This window comes from Apostichopus japonicus, chromosome 6 (genome assembly GCF_037975245.1).
Source record: "Apostichopus japonicus isolate 1M-3 chromosome 6, ASM3797524v1, whole genome shotgun sequence".
Taxonomy (NCBI): Eukaryota; Metazoa; Echinodermata; class Holothuroidea; order Aspidochirotida; family Stichopodidae; genus Apostichopus; species Apostichopus japonicus.
In genome coordinates this window covers 13450881-13473460 of record NC_092566.1, presented here as the reverse complement: position 1 = coordinate 13473460, position 22580 = coordinate 13450881, and the positions used below count along the sequence as shown (strand labels likewise).

The 22580-nt window shown below is 37.1% G+C and overlaps 1 protein-coding gene across 3 annotated transcripts in view; it reads right to left on the bottom strand.

The window, feature by feature from the left end:
* Window positions 1–22580, bottom strand: part of LOC139969031 (calcium/calmodulin-dependent protein kinase type II subunit delta-like) — a 107476-nt gene that overhangs the window by 36078 nt on the left and 48818 nt on the right. For all 3 annotated transcript variants that reach the window (XM_071973730.1, XM_071973731.1, XM_071973732.1), the window contains exons 5-8: window positions 13000–13138; window positions 9717–9819; window positions 2235–2318; window positions 515–609 (exon numbers count right to left, since the gene is read on the bottom strand). In XM_071973730.1, coding sequence (XP_071829831.1) covers window positions 515–609; window positions 2235–2318; window positions 9717–9819; window positions 13000–13138 — 421 coding nt within the window. The remainder of the gene's footprint in view (window positions 1–514; window positions 610–2234; window positions 2319–9716; window positions 9820–12999; window positions 13139–22580) is intronic.

Sequence of the window (22580 nt, the reverse complement as noted above, 5' to 3'; positions counted from 1 at the left end):
GTATAAATCATCAGGTTAAACTATAGATCTGATATTAAATAACATCATTGAGGACTCTATTATTATTATGTGATCTAAGGATTGCAGGTTCTGTGTCAGGACTAGAAAATGTATCGTTGGGCATGGCACATAGTCTTACAAGGTTACCTCTCTTCACCTGATGTATAAATGTGGACCTGCAAGGTATTAAACACACCCAATGGGATGTCCCCCAGGAGATGTCCCCCAGGAGATGTCCCCCAGGGATGGGGATGTGGGGCACCGTAGTGTCTTATGAGGTACTATTTGAATCATACACACTAACGTGTGTGGGTGTCACAAGTTACCGATCACCTGGGGTTAACTGCTGTAAAATCATGAATATGAGAAGGCTGTGGCTTTGGTACAAGATTGTTAAACCTTCCCAACAATTTTCAATCAACGGAAATGATCTTTAACGTTCTGTTTATAAAATCTAGTCGCATGACTCCTCTCGTCAAAATGTCAGTCGATATATAAATATCAGAACACTTACATCGTACGCTCCCGACTTAATCTGTTGATACAACCTATGCTGGTCTTCATCCCAGAACGGTGGATAACCGACTAACAAGATGTAAAGGATCACACCTACGAAACAGAAAACAGATTATAAAACTTGCAGCACCAGGTTGACATTTGCAAATAAAATGAACACCTCTCAGTTAATGATGTTTATCAAGGAAATACATATATAGCTAACTCCCTTATACTCCTCTCACTTAGTTCTCAACTTACCTGTCATTTTATACCTGCTTCCTTCTATCACCTTTTGCAAGTTGATTTGCCTATTAATGCTACTTTGAACCGTGTCTAAAATTTCAATGAATAATTTGACATCATTTGTCGGGGTGTCAAACACTGGTGTGATTATGAAAGTAGGCCACTGAGAGAATTCATAAATATCTTAAAAAACCTGGCGGTATAAAAACACTCGATGTCTTTGATCCCTGTTGCCATTAATGGTGTCAGTGGCATGTTATCAAGCCCTTGTCAAAGGGGTACACAAAAATTTAAATCTGAAATTCCTGTTGATTTGAAGCTTTGGCATTATTCAGAACAAGTCAACTTTCACGCATAAAATGGGCTGGTCACCCCCTCAGACTAAATCAGAGATTTAGGTGTGCAACTGATTTTGCTGCTGTGTACAAACTAGAAGTTATCTGTTTAAACTAATGTAGAAAAGTATTATTTCACACTTGTTTAATGTGATGAAATTTCTTTTCCAACCTTGTTTGGGTCAATGTGAGCTACAGTAGGTACAGTAGACCAAAGTAACATGTTTCAAATGGTACAATACATTTCCTTTCAGAATGGCAAACCTTGATTTTGGCAAATATAAAGAAACTGCAAACACCTTGAAACAATGAAGCATTATTAATTGGTTCATAGCACACAAAATACCCCCCCCCTTCCCCATCCCACCCATTTCTACATTCATCATAACATAGGGATAACACATTTTCACATAATTTCTGAAAATAATTAAACAATTCAAACATAATATTAAAATGAGAATTGGTTTGAAAAAGGTACCATCAAGTTGACTAGCTCAGTGGCTCTTCTCACGGGATGCTCACGATACTGCAATAATACAAGCATTACTGTGCAGGGCAGTGTGCTGTATTGTACCTGTACATTACCATGGACTCATAACCATATCTTCCAACGCAGTGCAAATTAGTACAGTGCAATGTAGTATATTGTAACTGTACTTTGACTGGCAGTGACTCTGGACTGATATCCATAATTACCAATGCAGTGTAAAGCAGTACAGTGCAATCAACTCTACTGTATCTGTACTTTGACTGGCAGTGACTCTGGACTGATAACCATAGTTGCCAATGCAGTGTAAAGCAGTACAGTGCAATCAACTCTACTGTACCTGTACTTTGACTGGCAGTGACTCTGGACTGATAACCATATTTGCCAACGCAGTGTAAAGCAGTACAGTGCACATGTATAGCACCCACTACAATGTAAACGCATCTCTCTCCATACAGAAGAAAACAATAGCCCAAAATTAGCCGTTTATTTTCATTTGTGGTCACAATAATAGACTATAACGTGTGACATATTCTTTTGATCACCAGCAACAATACTTTGGTAACCTTTACACACTTTACTGTATGTAATGACTAAGTCAATGTGTTCATAGATAGGTTCAGCATGACATGGAACTTTTCCATCTAAGAAACGACAAAGGATAAACCTACCACAGGCCCAGATATCCACGGGTTTACCATAGTGTTCCCTATGCAAGACCTCGGGAGAGAGATACCCTGGAGTACCAGCAAACCCTAAAATAAAAAGAGATAAATACAAGATTTAACAACATAGCAACATTTTTTGAGACTACAACAAATAATGAGCATGGCTATCACCATCATGGAAGCATGCTTTAATTTGTCCATACAGTTTATGAAGGTTGAAACTGTCAAAAAGGAATATGGCAAAAAACTGTACATTACAAATCATCTTATTCTGAAAACTACTCAGTATATGAAGCTTAAGGAAACTCTTAACTATGAGGAGCAATGAGGCTGCAGTATACAATCTAAAATCATGTCTAGTGTTATTAACCAATTAGACCAATGTTGGTCGCGACCCGTTTTTAGTGTTGCCAGAATATTACGGAGGGTCGCCGATATAAAATCGGAAGAAAAAGAAATAATTGACAATATTTTTCAATGGAAAGCAGCTATGGGGATTCCTGTCTCTACCAACACTCTGTAACGATCTTCATTTACTTGATAAGAGTGATTTACCTAGCCACCGATGATTGTTTTTGAGGCAATATACAAACGACTGATCGGTAGGGCGTTTCGTTTTCTTTTTATGAAGAATTGGAAGAGCAGACAACGGGAGAGGATGTTTTCAGACTAAAGGATGATTTGATGGACATGAAAGAGAGGAGGATAGGAGAAGAGGTATTTAGACTAATAGATGGTTACACGGACATGAAAGGAATCGAGAGGAGGAACTGCGCCGGAGAAGGCCGGAGTCGTCAAACAAACATTAGAGAAAGCACTGGAATCTAAGTGGATCCATTGCTATCTACCCCAAGAGAACTGAGCCACTAAAGAAACTATAGCAACCTCTCTCAGAAGTGATGAGCCAGGCTGCCAAGATAATTATCAAAAACGGTGCTCAGAACTCGCATTTGTTTGAGCAACTATGCAAACGAGTAGAGTAAGACCACGTCCAGCTTCTTTAATTCAGCCAAGTCGCTGGTTGTTGAAGGAGGGGAAAAGCATTGAACGGATTGGTTGAGCTGTGAAGATAATTATCTCTATTCAAAAACAGTCCTCAGAACTCGCATTTGTTTGAGCAATTATACGAACGAGTGGAGTCAGATCACGTCCGGCTTCTATATTTCAGCGAAGCTTGTTGAGGGGGAAAGCATTGAGCGGATTGGTCGAGCTGCATCAGGAAGTTGAGGAATTCATCCAAGAGAGAAATTCTCCAGTAGCAACATTTGTGTGATAAGTCAATTGTTTTTTTCATTTGTGTGATAAGTCCTTTGTTTTGTATCATTTGTGTGATAAGTCCTTTGTTTTGTATCATTTGTGTGATAAGTCCTTTGTTTTGTTTCATTTGTGTGATAAGTCCTTTGTTTGCTTCTTTTACACAAGAAAAGGTTTACGGTATTTGATTACAAACTAATCGAAGAGCCAGTGTTGACTGTCAAGCATAGTGAATGTTTTCACCCTACATTCCTTTTTCGCACATGGTTTTCCATTGCATCATGCTAAGCGGCACAGTCCACTTTTTTTGGATATTTCTGGTTGAATGACATGTTGAAATATTATGTGTGCTTTTGTATTTGGAGGCATGTAGAATTGAAATAAACTAACAGCATACATTGAATTGGTTGAGATATTGATAAATGCATACCCACACCCCCCCCCCTCCCCCTTCCCACTGGGCTGCCCTTCAGAATTTGGGAACATAAATTACAACAAATCATGTAAAATATGTCACTTTTGTGTATTTAAAGCAATCTTAATTATGCACAAAATTTTAGTTGGGGGTGTCCCCTCCGTTTAAATTAAACACCTCCCACGGGTCTGCCACTGGCGGGTCGCCAAGACGACCAAGGTAGAAAATGGGATTGCCAAAGCAAAAAATCTGAATGCCACAGATTTAGACAATAGCAGCAGTGAAACATTTAGCCAAGTCTGAGTGTTAATGAAACTTGCAAAGTACAGATTGCACCCCTGCAATTCCAATTATTACCAAAGAAAAACAGAATAGCATGACAGAATGATCAGGCTTTGGCTTTGGCTCAATGTCTTGTAGTAACCTTCACACATTTAAAACTAACCTTATGATGATGTTGTTTCTATTCTTCCCTATACGGTTACCATGATATTGGTTCTAATATATCATTTACACTAAGCCTTAAACCAGGAAAGAACAAACATGCCTTGTTATTGTCGTAGCTACAGCATTTCATTACAAACTGTGGAAAGGAGACGGTCATATCAATTTCCCTTGACCAGCAAATTACCTCTAACAATCTCAATTTCAGAAAGGTAAGTATGATGCTGAGAGGGCTGCAGCTTCCGCAGCCAGGGCTGCACAGGACAATATTTTGTGTTCTGCACCTTCACACAATAGACATTGCAGATCTTCAGACATAATCCCTATTGTTTGATACTGAGTCATCCTAGCAGCACAGGATTCTCTGAAAGCTCTGCAACTTTACTTTTTGACACTATGCCTTAAAATCTCAAACACTGGGTCATCAATATTTCCTCCTCCAGCCCTCATTAGCCTCAAATATCAGAGGATTCCTGAGATGGAATGAACCCATCACAAATTCCATGAACTTAAAATGTCAATCTATCATGATGTTATATGTATCCATATACATACAGACTTAAAATGTCAATCTATCATGATGTTATATGTATCCATATACATACAGGGTTGCACCATGCAGGTTGCTTTTAACAGATTTAATGTTGCTAACAAGAGGATAGCGTCTTTTGAAAACTATTTGCAAGATATTTTACAAACCTTGATTTGACATGAATATTGTACCTAAGAGTTTTGGTGTGTGACAGTGGAGTTTGGAGTAAAGCCTACCATATGTAGCCCACTGAAAAGATGGCTCCTAGCTGTTTCACAGACTGAGAATAAACTAACCTCACATTGCAAACCTACTGGGCAAATCCTACAGTACATGTACACTATATAAATTCCTGCCAAACACAAAATTGCTTGCAATACTATCATATTTTATTGCTGGTTAGATTTTGGTACACTCTAAATACACTACTAAGGCACTGCTATCATGCATCATTGATCTACAGTTCCCATGGCAACCATGGGTTCAAACTCTCGACGTCCTTTTTTGTTGAATTTGAGACTCATGCACGGAAGTCACTCTGGGAAACTAACTATCTACTGTTGTTATCTAGTTGTTAACAGAATCAGTAGAGTTTAGTATAACTTCTCTAGTTAGGTGTCTTCATTATTTGTGAAATGTCACCTTTACTGTACGTTTGCAAAAGACCACATTAGAGCACGTACTCTTCATTGTACATGGAAATAATATTCATATTAATTTATTAAACATTGACTGTTAACTTGATTGCTACCCTTACTTTGTTCGTTGCACAATAACAACAACAAGAAAAGCGCCAAATTAAAGTTCCTTCGACCTTCGTAATTAATACAGCAGGGATGACAGCTGTGAGAATTCACACTTTTCAATCATTAAATAGCAAATTTGGTTTTGAAAACATCATCTGTAAAGAACAAATTCCAACCTTGAAAGGTGGAACTGTGGCGTGATGCGGAACTTCATTAATGTTTGGGGACTCTTTGATAAAGTAATCATCAGATACAATCAAGACATTGAGGAAAAAATCTGAAACTGAATGAGGACGAGACATTTAAGAAAGATAGTGAGGATCAACTAAATGTCACATCTTTGCAAAGACCATGCTACTTCATGATAAAGAATAAAATTGTTGTAGTTTTAAAGAAGGAGTCTTGAGGTTGTTCATATAAATTATAGATAACCCCAAAAAATACAATAATGACACTTCACTAAAGCACTTATCTGCATATGTCTGATTACAGGTTGAGAGAAATTCCATTCGAAACTTGCCACAAGCCCTCAAAATTTTAAAACAGTACAAACCTGTTTGCGACATCACAGATTCACTGTTTGTCCAGTACGACCCAAATTATTTCTAGGGCCTCTATTGCTGGGTCCTATTTCCAAAAACCCTTCCTAGCATATTATAGTGTCACATATTTCATATCATTCACTTACATAAATGTAGTGTCATTAAATGTATGTATACTAATGTGCCTTAATACTCTGGAGCATTAGAGAAGTGAAACAAAGTATAATTAACCCAAGGAAGAGAATTAAAAGTGTTTTTTGTTGGCTCAAGTGGATTGCTGAACAAAATGAGTGAAAATTTTCTGAATCTAACTCTGTAAACCACATCCTCATATCGTGATATTTTGTAAATTGAATCTGGCAACAGCAGAATGGATGATGTCATCAGGGCACTTCAGCTGAAAATGTCTTTGTTTTTCTTTATAATTTGTCAATTATTTATTTACATGAGGGCAAGAACACAAAAAAAGATACATTTTGATGAAATTCTAAGTACAGAGACTGACAGCTCTGCAAACATTCCAAATGTATCAGGTTTCACAGACAAATCAACAAGAAGATTATAATAGGCTACTAAAGCTTCCAAAGAGCATTTGCCTAGATGATATCACAGACCCCCTACTGTGATCCAACTTCCTGGATTAGTTGAAGGATTAGCCAGTCAATATAGGTTACATTTAATCAAACATATCTCTCGAGTTAGGGGCACGATATTGAGATGGAGGTTTCGACTAGCAGTGTGGAATATTTTTCTCTTCCAAATAAGTTGCACGTTGTTTGTGACCAGAATACCCCTTTAAAGGCATTGAAGACTTGCCCCAAACCGCGTGCCGCGCTCTGAAGAGTTAACTTTCCGTTGCTTGCAAGTGAAGTTTTCTTCTTGTCGCTACAAAATGCAGACAGTAATGAAACGTGATACCTTGTTATCTTTAGCTGGACCTGAGATGTCCATCGCTGCTATGTACACTGTGTTGTGGGTATTGACCTTAGCTGTATGTATTGACTGTACACTAGTGTCTAATTAACGACGTCAGCAAGCTGTGTGTGTATTTTCTGGGATCGATGGTGGTGTCTAACACTTCTGTTACACCTCAGTAGAAACTAGGTCAGATTACCGGCATCAGACGTTTCTTTGTGCGTGAGTCTTCACACCCTATAACTGTGTTAATACAGCCAGGACATAATCAATAGGGTTGAAAGGCTCACCCACCTTTACTTCAAGTTATTTACCCGGACTGTAAATCTGAGAATAAGTCAATTTTCTTCATAGCGAGTGGATTGACACAATACAAGTTTCAATCAGTGTAAGGAATTTTGAATGGCAAAATCTTCTTTGGGTTTTTTTTAAACTATTATTTCAACACCTTTACATTTGGCAAATAAGTATCTGTACAGTGTCTCTATATGGGGTACGTGGTCCAACTAGGTTGGATATATGGACGAAAGAGTGAATCTGTGACGTCACAATCATATTAGTAATGCTTTAAACGAAAATATATTAAGTGGGAGTGTGGCTGGAGGGGGGGTTGAGGTTATTTTCATATGTCATTTTCTCTTAACCTGCTATTCATATAAAAGTACATAAATTGGTGAAGTGCTGTTTGGAATTTTTCGTTATTAATCGGACAGAATAACCGGAGGGTCCTCTACATTTTCCTTTCCTTTGTTTGTTAACTAAACACAAGTTTTTGGCAGCATGTACTACTGTTCCATATCCGATCAATAACCAAGAGCTATGTATAGTGAACAGTATCTACAGATCTATACATTTTGTACACACATCTACTGTATCTTGTCCTCTACAAACCATCAGAGAGGGATTTATCAATCTGATATAAGAAAATAACCAAGCTGTTACATAAATGTTGCAATCTATACAGATCCTTAGTATAATGGCAAATTCATCACTTGTACACAATTCTCATGTACCTCTTAAAAGAGGTTGGAAAGGTAAAATCCAAATTATTCTCATAAACACTTCAAGAATGACTTATGCAATACGGAGCTGTATGCATACATTGAGAGATTTAAGCCTTGTTGACAGTTTTCTTTTTTTACGTAATCTGTTGCATGCACAGTTGTTGCTATGACAACATAGCATAAACCAGGGCAGATTGTACATTAGCACTGTGTAACAATCATGTCACATAAACTGTTTACTGTATGTAAGGTTTTGATGCCTGTCATGCAATCAGTCACTCGAGATATTACCGAGAAAAGGGAGGATTAAAGAAAAGCGCTGAAGTTCGTCAGCCGATTCTTTGTGAAAGGTTTCCGTTGAGTAAGATTTAATGAAATTTGCACTTTGGGTTGGGCTGTAACTTTGAACAATTCCTAATATGGAAAGGAGTATTAGTATGTATATAATTGTACACTCATCAATCAAAACTAGGAGATCTATTTGCAACAACAGTTTGAAATGTTCATTGCTGGCCACTTTTTATACTTTTAGTTCAATAGAGAAACTTTTGTGTCCACAAATTTAGTGTACTGTTCTCCTTCTACATAACTTGCATATCTTTGAGGAATATTGCCCTGTCCGACCCCCCCCCCCCGCCCCACATTAAGACCCCAGACTTTTCATAACTATTGAAAATAATTAACCCATCTGTACAGTTTTTTGTTTTTCTCCTTCCCTCTCTCCATTCCATAACTGACTTATCACTACCTACGCAAGAACTACAATAAGTACACACCAGGCAAGTTGAAAATTATCTGTCATAAGCTAACATATAAACGAACATCAGTAACACAAGCAGCTCTGTGAAAAGGCTTCATTTAACTTGTTAATAATATAACGTTACTTTCCTATCAATTGATAGCCTGATAAAGAGAAGTGTATAGAGTTACGAATGGATGGTTCCAATAAAATATTTATCATAAGCACTTCACTTCAGCCATTACTAATTTAAATTCATTAAGGTGTCTTTAAAGCAAATGAAGCAGTACAAGTGCCTGTTGGGATAATCTTGTCGTGTGTGTTTGGGTCTTTGGGAAGTACATGTTGGAAAGTACAGTGCATTGAATGTATCGTTATCATGATTTCAGATCCTAAGTCATTAGCCGTGATGTTCTTGGTGTACCGGATGATGACGTTGCCAGGGTAACAACATAGTTGGCTTATCAAACATATTCAGCAAAGAAAGGCAAAAAAAGTGTGTGACCAAAAACATAAGGGATTAGGATGGGAGAAGTGGGTAGATAGGATGGGGTTCAGGTGGGGGTGGGGTGGAAGAGACTGATGACGTGAAGTGATTGAGATCTAGGGATCAACATGCACAATTCCCAATGACTCAGCGGCCAGAAATAATCACCATTTTTACTTTTTGGATATTCTTGAAACAATTTGTATTAAAACTAAATTTAACATATGTTAATAAGAAGACTATATTAGTAATATCTTTGCATTTCTTTTTATAAAATCTACAACCTTGTTTTAAATATACTAGCATAAGAGACCAGAAAAATTTCTGAAAATGTGTTTGGTTATGAGGTAAGTTACAATTCCAATGAGAAAGTGCAGCATTTTGTCCAATTTTTTTCAGATGCCTACCATGCCAAGACATCTGCTCGCCAGAGACCTCTACTGCCAGACCAAAGTCAGCTAACTTCACGACAGCATTCTTGCTTTTGCTGGACAACAGGAGGTTCTCGGGCTGCCAAAATGAAAAAGACATGAATGTTAACACAAGATGCAAACCATACGAACTTACCAACTTGGCGGTGGAGTTTTATTTGGCATTCAACCCCCCAAAAAAGTGAATCAAAAAGACAATTTTACATTGACTGTTTAAAGCAACCATGGTCCTGCCCAATTCTAAATGTTCAGAAAGAAAATTAAAATTTGCTTTATTCAAGCTAAATCAACAGATGAGTGTATTTTTCAAGAGCTGTTCAAGAGACCAGCCAAAACATTGATTACATTCAAAAATAGTTATTGATCTCATCAGGTGAAACTGTGGCTTCAAGGTTGACAAATGAAACAATGGAATCATCGTTAAAAAATTACTGAAATATAGTTTATACTACGGTTCAATCAATGTTTCACAATGACACAGCCTCGATTAGTTGAATGAACAAACCACATGTTAAACATTGGCATAATGTATCATGTATGATATGCTTTGTCAGTGTCCTCAATAGTGACAATAAAGCCTGTTCCCTAGCAACAGCACTCTTTCTTTATACCCTCCAAAACAGTACGAATTACCAGGGATTTAAGCACGGTTATAAAGAAAGTAATCCACTACTGCAAACATAATAATGGCTATCAGGAATGTCACATGACATAATATCAGCCAATCAGAGCAAAAGCATTCACAGTTAGAATAGGGTTATATTATCACATATAAATTGTAAACAAATAAACACGTAGGTCACATTAGGAATAAAATGTTGAGAAAGAAGGAAGTACCTGATTATTTTTAAGTATTGTCACTCAAATTACAGCCAGGGCACAACAACAAGCCAAAACCAATTCATTGTATTGATACAACCTCTGCCCCAGTCCCCTTAAAATGAGACTGTGACCAGTGATTATGAAGATCTTGTACTGATCATGAATCTACTGTATGAATACCTCACTCTCATTGGTTGGTTATTATTCAATAATTTGTCTTCTGCAAATCTCCAGGTACCAATTCAGATATTAACAATATTCTTTCTTCGTTTTTGGTATACTGACTTCAATAAAAATTCACACAAAGATGCAATGCATATGGGATACCGTGAGAAGCTATGCTTTTAATTTGGGCATCGGTGGTAAATTTCGGAGCAGTCCCAGATCACTGCTATCCAATTTCTCTTGTCAAAATGGAAGTCCTCCCTTACCTAGATCAATGAACTGTGAGGATACATACACATTGATTACTGTAAGTATGTAATCTTCCTCAATAGAGGAAGCAAACTTGAGGTGTTAGCTTGGTTGACATTTAATGATAATCTTAGAGGACTCCACTCAGGTAGAAAACAGAAGAGTATAATTAAATAGTATATTCAGCCAACTTTTGACAGTAATGATGTGCATACACCCTTTAATTTGACATTAAGAGCCAAGTGAGGATAGCTGATACTTCCAACGTTCCGATCCTTCTTCATGTCATGTTGCCGTCAATTCCATACTTATGAAATTTGGACACAATATTGAATGAAAAGATATTTAATGTGGATGGAAGAAGCACCTAGGGAAGAATTTACACTTACTAAGCTGTTTGGTACTCTTCTCTTCGAAACAATAGACCAATATCTCCAAATAATATTAAATAGATAAATTTCAGCTTTATATAACAGGAATCCATGTCACCCCTATGCTCAAATCCAGGCCTACAATGACCCCCACCCCTTCCTCTTCTACCTGACAAGACAAAGGAAACAGCATCTTCCTTCCACTAGCTGTTGCTACACTGTTTATTATAATGTAAGTACAAGTGACATTCTATTAAATAGTGTTTGTAATGTATTAATACTACTGTATACCTAATTGGCAAACTAGCTGCAGGATTCAAACAAAACATTTGAAAATTAAATTAAGTTCATTTTACTTGGTTCCTCAGTCTCCAATATTGCCCTATTTTACCTTCTTTGACAAAAAGAAATGTCTTTTCATATGTCAAACAGTTCTATATCTGTTCAAATTTCTCATATTGTAAGCACAGAACCTATTATTCATTTGCTATATTGTGAGGAAAAGGAGTGTCTCATTGTAACTTCCACTGTGCTAGTAATCATAGGGCATCTTTTGCACATAATCTAGACATTGAACCCTAGTCTAATGATAAGACAATGGAATTGATAGGTTGCTACCTAAGCCACACTCTATTCTTTTGCCCCTCCCCCTCCCTCAATCCTAGAGTATTTGCAGATATTCAACAATCCTAACTATAGCAACACTCACTTGCTGATAGCAAACAGGTATGTGAACGAAATGCATCAACAGACAAGTGGTTTAGCAGCAACTTTCCTGTTGCTATGGTTATATCTTCATTTTTGACAAGCATTCGAGTTCACATCCTTTTAAGGAGAGGCACATTTTGTATCATTCTGACTTCTGACATCCGGATTTGATTGCTTTTTTTGGCAAGTCCTTTGATGTTTATTTGAAGTACTGACTTCCAGCTCGGGTTGATTAATGGAGAACACGCAGTCATGATAATGAAAGGATAAATGCTACTAGGCTGTACAGTGCAGAATTAGAATCAAAAGCAAATTCATTTGGTTTAGCTCTCAAATATTCAACACAATTATCTGCAAATTTAGGGGTTTATCAATGCCAAGTAAAAAACTGTTATTTACACTTCAACAGTTTGCAATCTCAAGGAAGTTTCTGTTATTGGTACTATATCGCATCGCATCATACTGTATTGTATTGTATTGTATTGCATTATATCAGATGATTATCAGAGCTGTTTTGGTATTTAGTATAGTGTCTAAGTTATTTCCTGTACACTGTGTATAAGATACACCTTTTATCCCAGAGGATATATTGTACACTGTATGGCAGTATACACTCTACAATCAATGGTACTGTAAAACCAAATTTTGTAAGTATAGTATTTCTTCACAGTGGTTATGACAAACAATGACAATGTCCAGCTATAAGGCACTTACTATACCTTACCCAATTCAATGCGCCATGTCACAGTGGCCCACTGTCCACCATCCCCTGCCCCAAATTTTGTAATAATAATAACCCTACTTGAACAGCCTATAGAACCAACATGGCCTTTCAAGTTCAGCTATCATCAGCAAGCTCATTGCCACCTCCTCCCTCCCTTCTTCCCCCTCATCCCCTCTCCCCACCCTCCTCCACCCTCCTCCCCTCACATATTCATATTTACCTTCAAGTCTCTGTGGACTATACAGTTTTTGTGGCAATGTTCCACACTCTCTAGGATTTGTTGGATGCAGTGGCTTGCATCAGCTTCGCTGTAGTACTCCCTGGCGACGATATCTTCGAACAACTCACCACCGGTAACTCTGCATAAAAACAAAACAGGACATTGACATGCTTTAATGAGCCTCTAATGTTGCTACTTGTATTGGGAAATGCCTTGATTTACGACTTCCAAAGCCTTTTAAAACACAAAGTTGCCAATGAGTCAATAGATATGTTCTTCCTGACGATTTGATTCGGCAGAAGAATGGATATTTCAGAGTTTGCAAACATACCACATTTTTGTCAATTTTCACAAAGATATCGGTATTAGTGAATGTGAACAAGACACCTGTGCAAAGAAGATGATGCCATCTGACAGAGTTCACTAACAGTCAAAACAAAACATCTGATACAATTCTTGGAACCATTGAAACGCCTGAATGACAACATACATCCAATAATCAGGACCTGATAGACACTTGTCCAGTAATACATACATTAACCCATTCAAAAGTCCTTGTTTCTGCTGCTTCTTAATACTACTGTACCTTGGCACTTATTATCCCCATTCCAGTGACTCTTGAGATTTTGGGGAAAATACATTGTAAACATAGCGTTTTCGCTAGTAAGACGGTGGTCATCACTCGATAGCATACAAATCTTAACGACTGTTAAATTTGCCCTTCGATATCAAACGTACACTGATTTTCTCAAAGTTTCATGTCTCTGAACAACGTCCAGCCAGGGGCAGTACACTTAAATGACACCAACCTTAATACTGAGTCCACTCAGAATAGGACACTGCTGATTAGAATTGTCTCCGCCCAAAGAAAATATATCGATTCTCTCTCACAAATTTGGGTTCGGAGGTGCAATTAGCTTAGAGTTTCGTCATACTTGTTGTTCTGTGTCTTGCAGCCTGGAGGTGTAAACTAGATCACGTCCAACTTTCTACCAAATTATCCCAAAAAGGCAAATATCTGGTGATTTCCCATGTGGGAAAAGTCATGCTCTCCTTTTTTTCTGGATATGAGGAGCAGCGATTGTAAGAAAAAGGTATAATATCCCACCTACATGACGACTTCCCCTGAATTTAATTTTTGCAATGTGGATAATCACTGTGATATGATTAAAATGCATTTTAATTGATTCTTCGTTAGTAAAAAACAACCCTTGTGCAAACTTGCTCAAGAGGGCTTTAATTCTACATTTAGCAAATTCATGTTCTTCAATCAATTCAATCTACAGCATTCAGTTGAAGAAATCATCTAATTTGCCTTTTTTTTTCTTCTGGCGCATCATGAGTTAGTTCTTCATACTCTCTATCATACTCTGTATCATCAATCTTTGCATTTTTTTCACTCAATATTAGTAAATTAGTCTAAAAGCAAACTTGCCATATCTAATACAAGGCTTGAGTATTGCCCTACGGCAAGTCAATTGTTACAACATATATGCAGTTACATAAGATGATAGTTAAGTCATCACTCTTAGCTTGATATGTGATAGATTCCACATGTACTATATATAGTGACCATGCAGAAGTGCACAAGTCATGTTGCAATTTAACTTTTAATGCTCAAGACATTCACCTGTAAAATCCAACCAGAGAGGCTAACGAAAGAAACGAACAGGTCTGTGGATCAAACAGGCCTGCTGACTTTAACACCTAATATTAACCTGAGCTAGTAGCCCATCAAACAGGCCTACACACAATGACACCTCACTGTAAACCTGTTAGTACCCTATGAAACAGGCCTACACAGAATGACACCTAAATGTTAACCTGCTAGTACCCTATCATACAGGCCTACACATGGTGACACCTAATGTAAACCCGCTAGTAGCCCATCAAACAGACCTACACACAATGACACCTAAATGTAAACCTGCGAGTACCCTATCAAACAGGCCTACACACAATGACACCTAAATGTAAACCTGCTAGTACCCTATCAAACAGGCCTACACATGGTGACACCTAATGTAAACCCGCTAGTAGCCCATCAAACAGACCTACACACAATGACACCTAAATGTAAACCTGCTAGTACCTATCAAACAGGCCTACACATGATGACACCTAATGTAAACCTGCTAGTAGCCCATCAAACAGACCTACACACAATGACACCTAAATGTAAACCTGCTAGTACCCTATCAAACAGGCCTACACATGGTGACACCTAATGTAAACCCGCTAGTAGCCCATCAAACAGACCTACACACAATGACACCTAAATGTAAACCTGCTAGTACCTATCAAACAGGCCTACACATGATGACACCTAATGTAAACCTGCTAGTAGCCCATCAAACGGTTACAGTCCAATAGACCGAAGGTCCGCGAGACCGAAATTAAAAAAGGTCCGCGACACCGAAGGTCTTCGAGATCGAGGTCCGCGAGACCGAAACTATTACAAGGCCTATAATAGTGGTAAGATAAATATTACTACCGGTCAAAAAAAACGTTGATAAAGAGCAATTAAAAAGAATTTACAACCATTTCTTTTCATAGTTGATACCAGTGACTTATACGCAAGGGGGCTGGGACGGCTTGCATTGATACTACGCCTCCACTAGTGGCGTAACCAGAGGGGGTTGCAGGGGGCAAAAGCCCTGCTCTCAAAAGTCTCGCTCCCCTCTCCCCCTGCTGCCCCAAATGAAATATGAAAATACAATATAACTGAATAATTAGATATAGCGATACCCTATTTTAAACAATATTGACCCCATTGCCAATTTCTTTGACCCACTCTGAAGCCGCTCTAATGAAAAAGTCTAGTTAGGCCTATCGATGGACCATGCATAGACCATGGGTCTCGCGAACCATATGTTCGCGGAAATTCGGTCTCGCGAACCTTCGGTCTCTTGGAATTCCACCCATCAAACAGGCCTACACACAATGACACCTAATGTAAACCTGCTAGTACCCTATCAAACAGACCTACACACATTGACACCTAATGTAAACTGTACAATCACCCCAACAAAGCCTGAGGCATTCTAATATGGCCTATCCAGCTGCTGTTTTAAACAACATTATCTCTTCAATATCATCTTTCAGGGAAGGAGATGACACAATCTTAACAGTTAGCCAAACTGCAGGGTAATGCAATAGTCTTCCAAACAAGCACCCAACTGAGTGACGGCAATTCGCTCACTTCATACTGTAGGTTTTCACCCATTAACTTCGTAGATAAGTCAGTAGTGCTTTCAAACAGACAACATCATCAACACAGGGTTTTATTCTCATCTGTTGAAAGTTCTTATTATTAAATTTGATCAAGAAATATCATAATAGAATGAAAACAACATATGATGAAAGTCACCATTTGTTGTCCAGCTCTATATTCCTGATGGTCTTAAATGACCGGTCTTAACTAATCTGTTTGCTTGCGTGGTTGATTGATGAGGGGAAAAAAAGGATGGAAACTGGGGTGTTGCTATTAGCTACACTGAAAAAGTACTTTATTATACAATTTCAATCAGAGAAACTAATATACCTTATATGTTTAAACATTTTTTCAACTGGCATGTTGGCATAATTTATTAAAACCTTGTTGATACTAATAATGGAATGTGAAACTAGATTGAAAATAAATCTGAAGTTTCTAGATCTATGTGATATTGTACTGGATTTTCACAGTAATGTAACATTAGGAATCAAACCAAACTCGGAATCAGCAGCTATCTGTTGACATCAAAATAACAAAGCCAAGCGGTCAAGGGTATCAAAATAATAAGATTGATGCAATTAATTCTGAGGAGTATTAGTCTCATTAAAATAATACATGCATGGCTTACTCAATTCTAGAAAAGGTCGTACAATTCTTCATCCCAACTCTCAAATTCTCTAGACCGAGATAAACTTCTTAAAAACATCTCCAAACCTTGGTATCTTGAATGACAGTTCTATATTTGTTAGTCAGCGAGCTTATTTGTGGCAAATATTGCTCTTTTTTTGTGTTTTTTTTTTTCCCCAAGGACAGGACTGACGAGATTCAAGTGGTTATTAAAGAAAATTATAAACGTAATTATAGGAAGGTCTCCAGAAAGGTAAATTCAAACGACCAAAGAGAGGGAGCAGTGATGCCACAATCTTCAAATGTTACCGATGCTTGTAGGCAGGGTGGATTAAAGACATGTTGACAAGAGACAGGAAAGGGCTAAGAGAAGAAAACAGGTATTTTTACATGTCTATCTGAAAAAGTTAATTTTCTATTGCTTGCAAGTGACGTTTTGTTCGTGTTGCTACAAAATACAGACAGTAATGAAACATGATACCTTAATTGTTATCTTTAGCTGGACCTGAGATGTCCATCGCTGTATCGTTTGTATAATGGGCTGTGGGTATTGACCACAGCTGTATGCACTGACTGTACACTAGTGTCTAATTACCAACGGTAGCGTGTATTTTCTGGGATCGATGGTGGTGTTTAACACTTCTGTTACACCTCATTCGAAACTAGGTCAAGTTACCAGCATTAGACGTTTCTTTGTGCACGATTCTTCACACCCTTTAAGGTTTAGACGTATATTAAGAAAAATATCTTTACAACCTAAATCATGTCAGAATGTGACCGATGGATGAACTTAATATTGGCATTGTTTTTAACATCAACATTGATGATTACCACAAATATGAAGATTTAAATAAAAAAATAATTCCTACTTTCACCCCCACAGGGAATTAGTATCTTGCTTTTATCAAGCATCAAACAAAGGAATGCATTTGACTGTACAAGGAACAACATTAATGAAACAGAAGGAAAATGATAATGTTTTCCATCATAATTTTTGGTTTCATATGAGTGTCTTCTCTCGAGCTATTACATTATTTTCGAGCCAAAGGATCCAAGTAAAGTTTTCTCATGCATAAACTAATCAACATGACTGTCGATATACTTAACAAACAGAATTGCAATTCACAGGAGAGGCTGCACTGATGTAATATTCCCCTCCAGCTTTCCATCATGTACTGCGATTTCTCTCTAAGAGGCCCTGCATCAATTTGTTTCTATAGAACTTTCATAATTCATATGCCAAATATTCCTACTCTGAATTTTTTTCTTTCTATTTTCTTTTTCTCTCTAGTTATTAAAAATTTCACAGCCTGTTTCTGAGTCATCACCACCACCATGTCAGGATGAGTTCTGCCAAGGGAGGGAGATCTTATCAATTCATTGCAAATGCAGGTGTTTGAAACGACTGGCCAGGTAAAGATAACTGGGCCTCCTCCATAGCAATTAAAGACCTTGTCAAATTACAGTACTGTTCAATTGACCCTTGATGTGATGGAGATTAAAATCATTATCATTGGATGACTGACTTGAGGTCATTATAAACTGAACCTGGTGAATGGATTATAACAATCAATGGATTATGGATGTACAGTAGTACTTTAGGACCCTTACAGACAAACAAAAAAGAAGATTTTCCACTATTTCTTCAGTTTTGCTCTCTATTATCTTCATAATCTAATTAGTTTTTATTATTATACTTATTTAGTTATTCATATTTTTTTTGGGGGGGGGAGTGAAAAGATTGTATCAAATGAATACAGCCTCCATAATTAGCAATAAGTACCAACTTCAGAGAATTTGAACAAAGGCTCCCATGAGATAAGTCTCTAATCATTAATTATTCGTCACGGATGATGATTAAACAGCATCAGTCACCGATCAATTGTAGTAGTGTGCATATAAACACTACAAAGACACCATTCTAGAATAAACGCTAATCTGTAGTTAAAGATACAGTACAGCAACTTCACTAAGAATTATTCTTATTCCAGTTATTAATCCCAAACATCTCCTTTCTACCTTCCAGACATTGAGCAATGAATTTACTTCAATCAGTAAGCAACAATTGTTATTATTCAAAAACACAATGCAAGGATTCATAGATTCAAAAAATAATAATAATAATTGAAAACAATACAATAGGGAAATGCTCATAAGAGTTTCCTTCTTGCAGGACAATTCTAAAAATAGAAGCTGATATGTTTTGATATACCTGATGTACCTTGGTATATTAATGTCAATATCACTACACCCGGTTGATTGAACTACACATCAAACCAGTTAATACACTCCCACGCAACTACTATAGGGCACTTATTGTTCCAACCAGTTTAGTATAGCCCAGCAGCCACGGTGTGCCTACCATATAGGTATATCAATAGGTAATGAAATGTTAGAAATGTACACAGAATTGAGACTTTAACTCAGTATATGCTGAATTCTTGATATTTCCATCTATAAAACTCATCACTATCGTTCTCACAGATGCTAGAAAGTTAAGACAAAATGGTCACACATTTTCGAATTTCAAGGAGCATTTTACAGCCAACTGCAAATTAGTTTCCTTCACTGAGAGATTTTACTAGTAACTTTATCCAACTTCTTCCGAAAATAATTTGGAAGGTTAGAATATCCAGAGGTGGTAAAATTCTGATTTAACATTCAATTTCAACTACTTACTTGGTAGAATTGGCATCCAATGGTGATAACCTGGGAAACAGTATTTGGGCAGCTAGGACTGGGGTTAACCCCCTTAAGTTCCTTAACAGTACTTATTATATTCTACACCAAGTAGATAAGAGTGCATATGTAGGAGGAGACAGGTATAAAAGGATTGAGGTCAGTTACTATATTTACAGAAAATTAGCATGCATTACTCTGGACATAAAAGAAAAGAAAAAGTGTTTTTATTATTGCACAATCAAAATGACATCTGTAAAGGATATGACATTGAAAAAACTACAATAATACTCATAATATCCCTATAATTTGGAGTGACTATGGAACCATTGCCACATTACACACACTACTTTAAGTCCCATTTTGGTGAATATTTCTATCATATTACAAATTGCCCACATCGAAGTTCATATTTTATTCATGTATTATTTCTCCTTCTACATATCCCAGACCCAAATTTTCCCCACATACAGCATACATTCCATTAATACAGCTCAAAAAGGATTAGGATCATATAAAGATAGCATCCGACTGCAATAAAACATTTGGTACACGCTGCCAGGCATGACCGTGGCCATCAAACATTCATGCATTTGATATAGTACAGTGAGAACGGTGACCTAAATATGATCATTAATTTACGAGTTTGAATTTTTTAATTAACATGCAACACAGTCACCACGTCTCTGATCCTCATGAGTCTTTCAAAGGCTATTACATTTGAATTTTTATGATCTGAAATTTATTTCTATACAATGAATAACCTCTTAATTCACTGAGTCATCAGTCTCAAACAGGAACAGATCCAAAATACAAGTTACAACGGTCCACAGCAGTTATTATCAATCAGATTCAAAAAGTGCCAGGCACTGTAAACGAGGAACCTGACAAGATAATTGTTTCCCTGAAATGTTCGGTAATTCTAGACTGAGTGATAGAGCAGGCATTCTCAAAACAGCAGACACATTCACGTCATAGCTGGGGTATAAACTTTGTCACTTTATACAGTATGTAATATCTCTTGTTTCAGAATATCCTGCACTGCAGTTTGCTTATATTCATTTTGTGTTCAGAAAAATTAAGAGGTTATTCATTTTACAGAAATAAATTTCAGATCTTAAAAAGTCAAAACTGCTGATTAATGAAGCCGAAAGCTACCGTATAGAGTATTTAAATAATAAAGTAGATGTTGGACCCTTTCATGAAGTGCAACTTAGTTTATTCACAAACAGCATTGGGAAACAATGAGATGATTAAAACACCTAATTAAGTGTCTTCCTAATTATGCCATCCCTCTACTGGCTGGTATCTTCAATGTCAGTTCTCATACACCGGCCTCAAAACAACACTTCAGCCTGTATGGCTCGACACTTTTTTGGCCTCAGCTTGGCAAAAATAGAACCTGGGTTAAATGTGGTTAACTGCTTTTCCATCCAGTTTTACTATTGCACCACGATACTCATAACATATTCAAGGCATACTAGACACACGATTTGACTTTTGATTTTTAAGAGTTTAAACAATCAAACAAACTGATAAAGGCAGGTTGCATGTTCTGTGACCTTGAGTTGTATGCTACCCACACAATATTACCCTTTGACATTAAAAACTAAGTACCAAGATTGCAATATAAGCAGAAACCAACACACTAGAACTGTAAAGCTGACTTTTGCCATTGATACCATATTACCTAAATTGATTTATTGTTGGCTAAATAATTTACTTGTCTAGTTTTTGCACAGGAAGGTTTTTCTGTAAAATTGTTCAACATGCATAGCAAACCTATTGATTAACAGCATAACTTTTTATAATTGGAAAATACATTTATAATAAGCTAAAGAACAACTGCAGGAAGGGACAGTAAAAAAAAAGAAAAAAAAATTGCAACTCTGCATTGGCAAAGGGATGATTTTGTATACCATGTCAAAACCACTCACACACACACATGTTCTAGGAGTGTTAGCTCAGTGGTTAACGCCGGTGCCTTTCAATCATAAGGTCCCGAGTTCGAGTCACTCCAAGAATAATGTATATCGTCCAATTACATAGTTGTTGACAATTCATAATCATTGACATTAAATATGAATCTAAGAGACTGACTTCTGTCAGCTTGCGGCTTTGATAAGCCAATGAGGCTTCTTTGTGAGTTCCTGCTTGCAGGAGGATCTAAAATACATGCATACATAATGTGTTGCTTTGTGTGCACACTTGAAATTTATCCTATGCTTCCGTACAGATGTAGCTTTTCACAGGCCCAGCACTGTACAATTTAGTAGTTTTATAAGTCCATCTGTTTAATAATAATAATTTGTATTAAATAGTGCCTAACACCAGAATCAAGACCAATCCTACACCAAGAATTAGCTGCAAACAATACTGAACCGAGACATCGTCTCGGGTTGTCTCTACCAACTGAACATTAATTAGCCAGTGATTAATATAAAATACATTCTTCTACAATATTTTCTCCCACACAAGTTTTGATACTGTATAAGCAGGTATTCTTCAGTAAAATTAATTTATTTCTATAAGTGAGATCTTGGGATTGTCAAGTGAACTTCGCCAAACTGCTGTACATTGGTTCTACATTTCTCAATATTAGCATTGATGACAATGTACCAAAAGCAATCCTTAAAAGCCTACTGTCATCTTGAACAGTCAATGACCCCCATTGGAGGATTTAGTTATGCCTTCAAATCATTTGACGAAGCTCATTACTATTGGGCAATGACACATTTAAGAGTAAAAAATGTTTCTTGATGCCAGATAACATTCAATCATTCTTGATCATCTTCCCGTCATTAAATTTCATTTGTTGCTAACTTCCGTTGCCATGCTGCATCTTCAAATGCCTTCTGCAAATGTTGATCAGTGATAATAAATACATCTCTGCCAGCAAAATGAGAGACTCCTTCCATGCTAGATGATTCTGCATGCAAGGCATTCAAAGGGGCAAGATTCTTACAGATAATGTTTTTGTTTTTTAAGTAGAATCGAATGGTTTGGCTTTGTACAGACAGACTGAGCTATATAGTTTATTATGCATAAACTATATTAT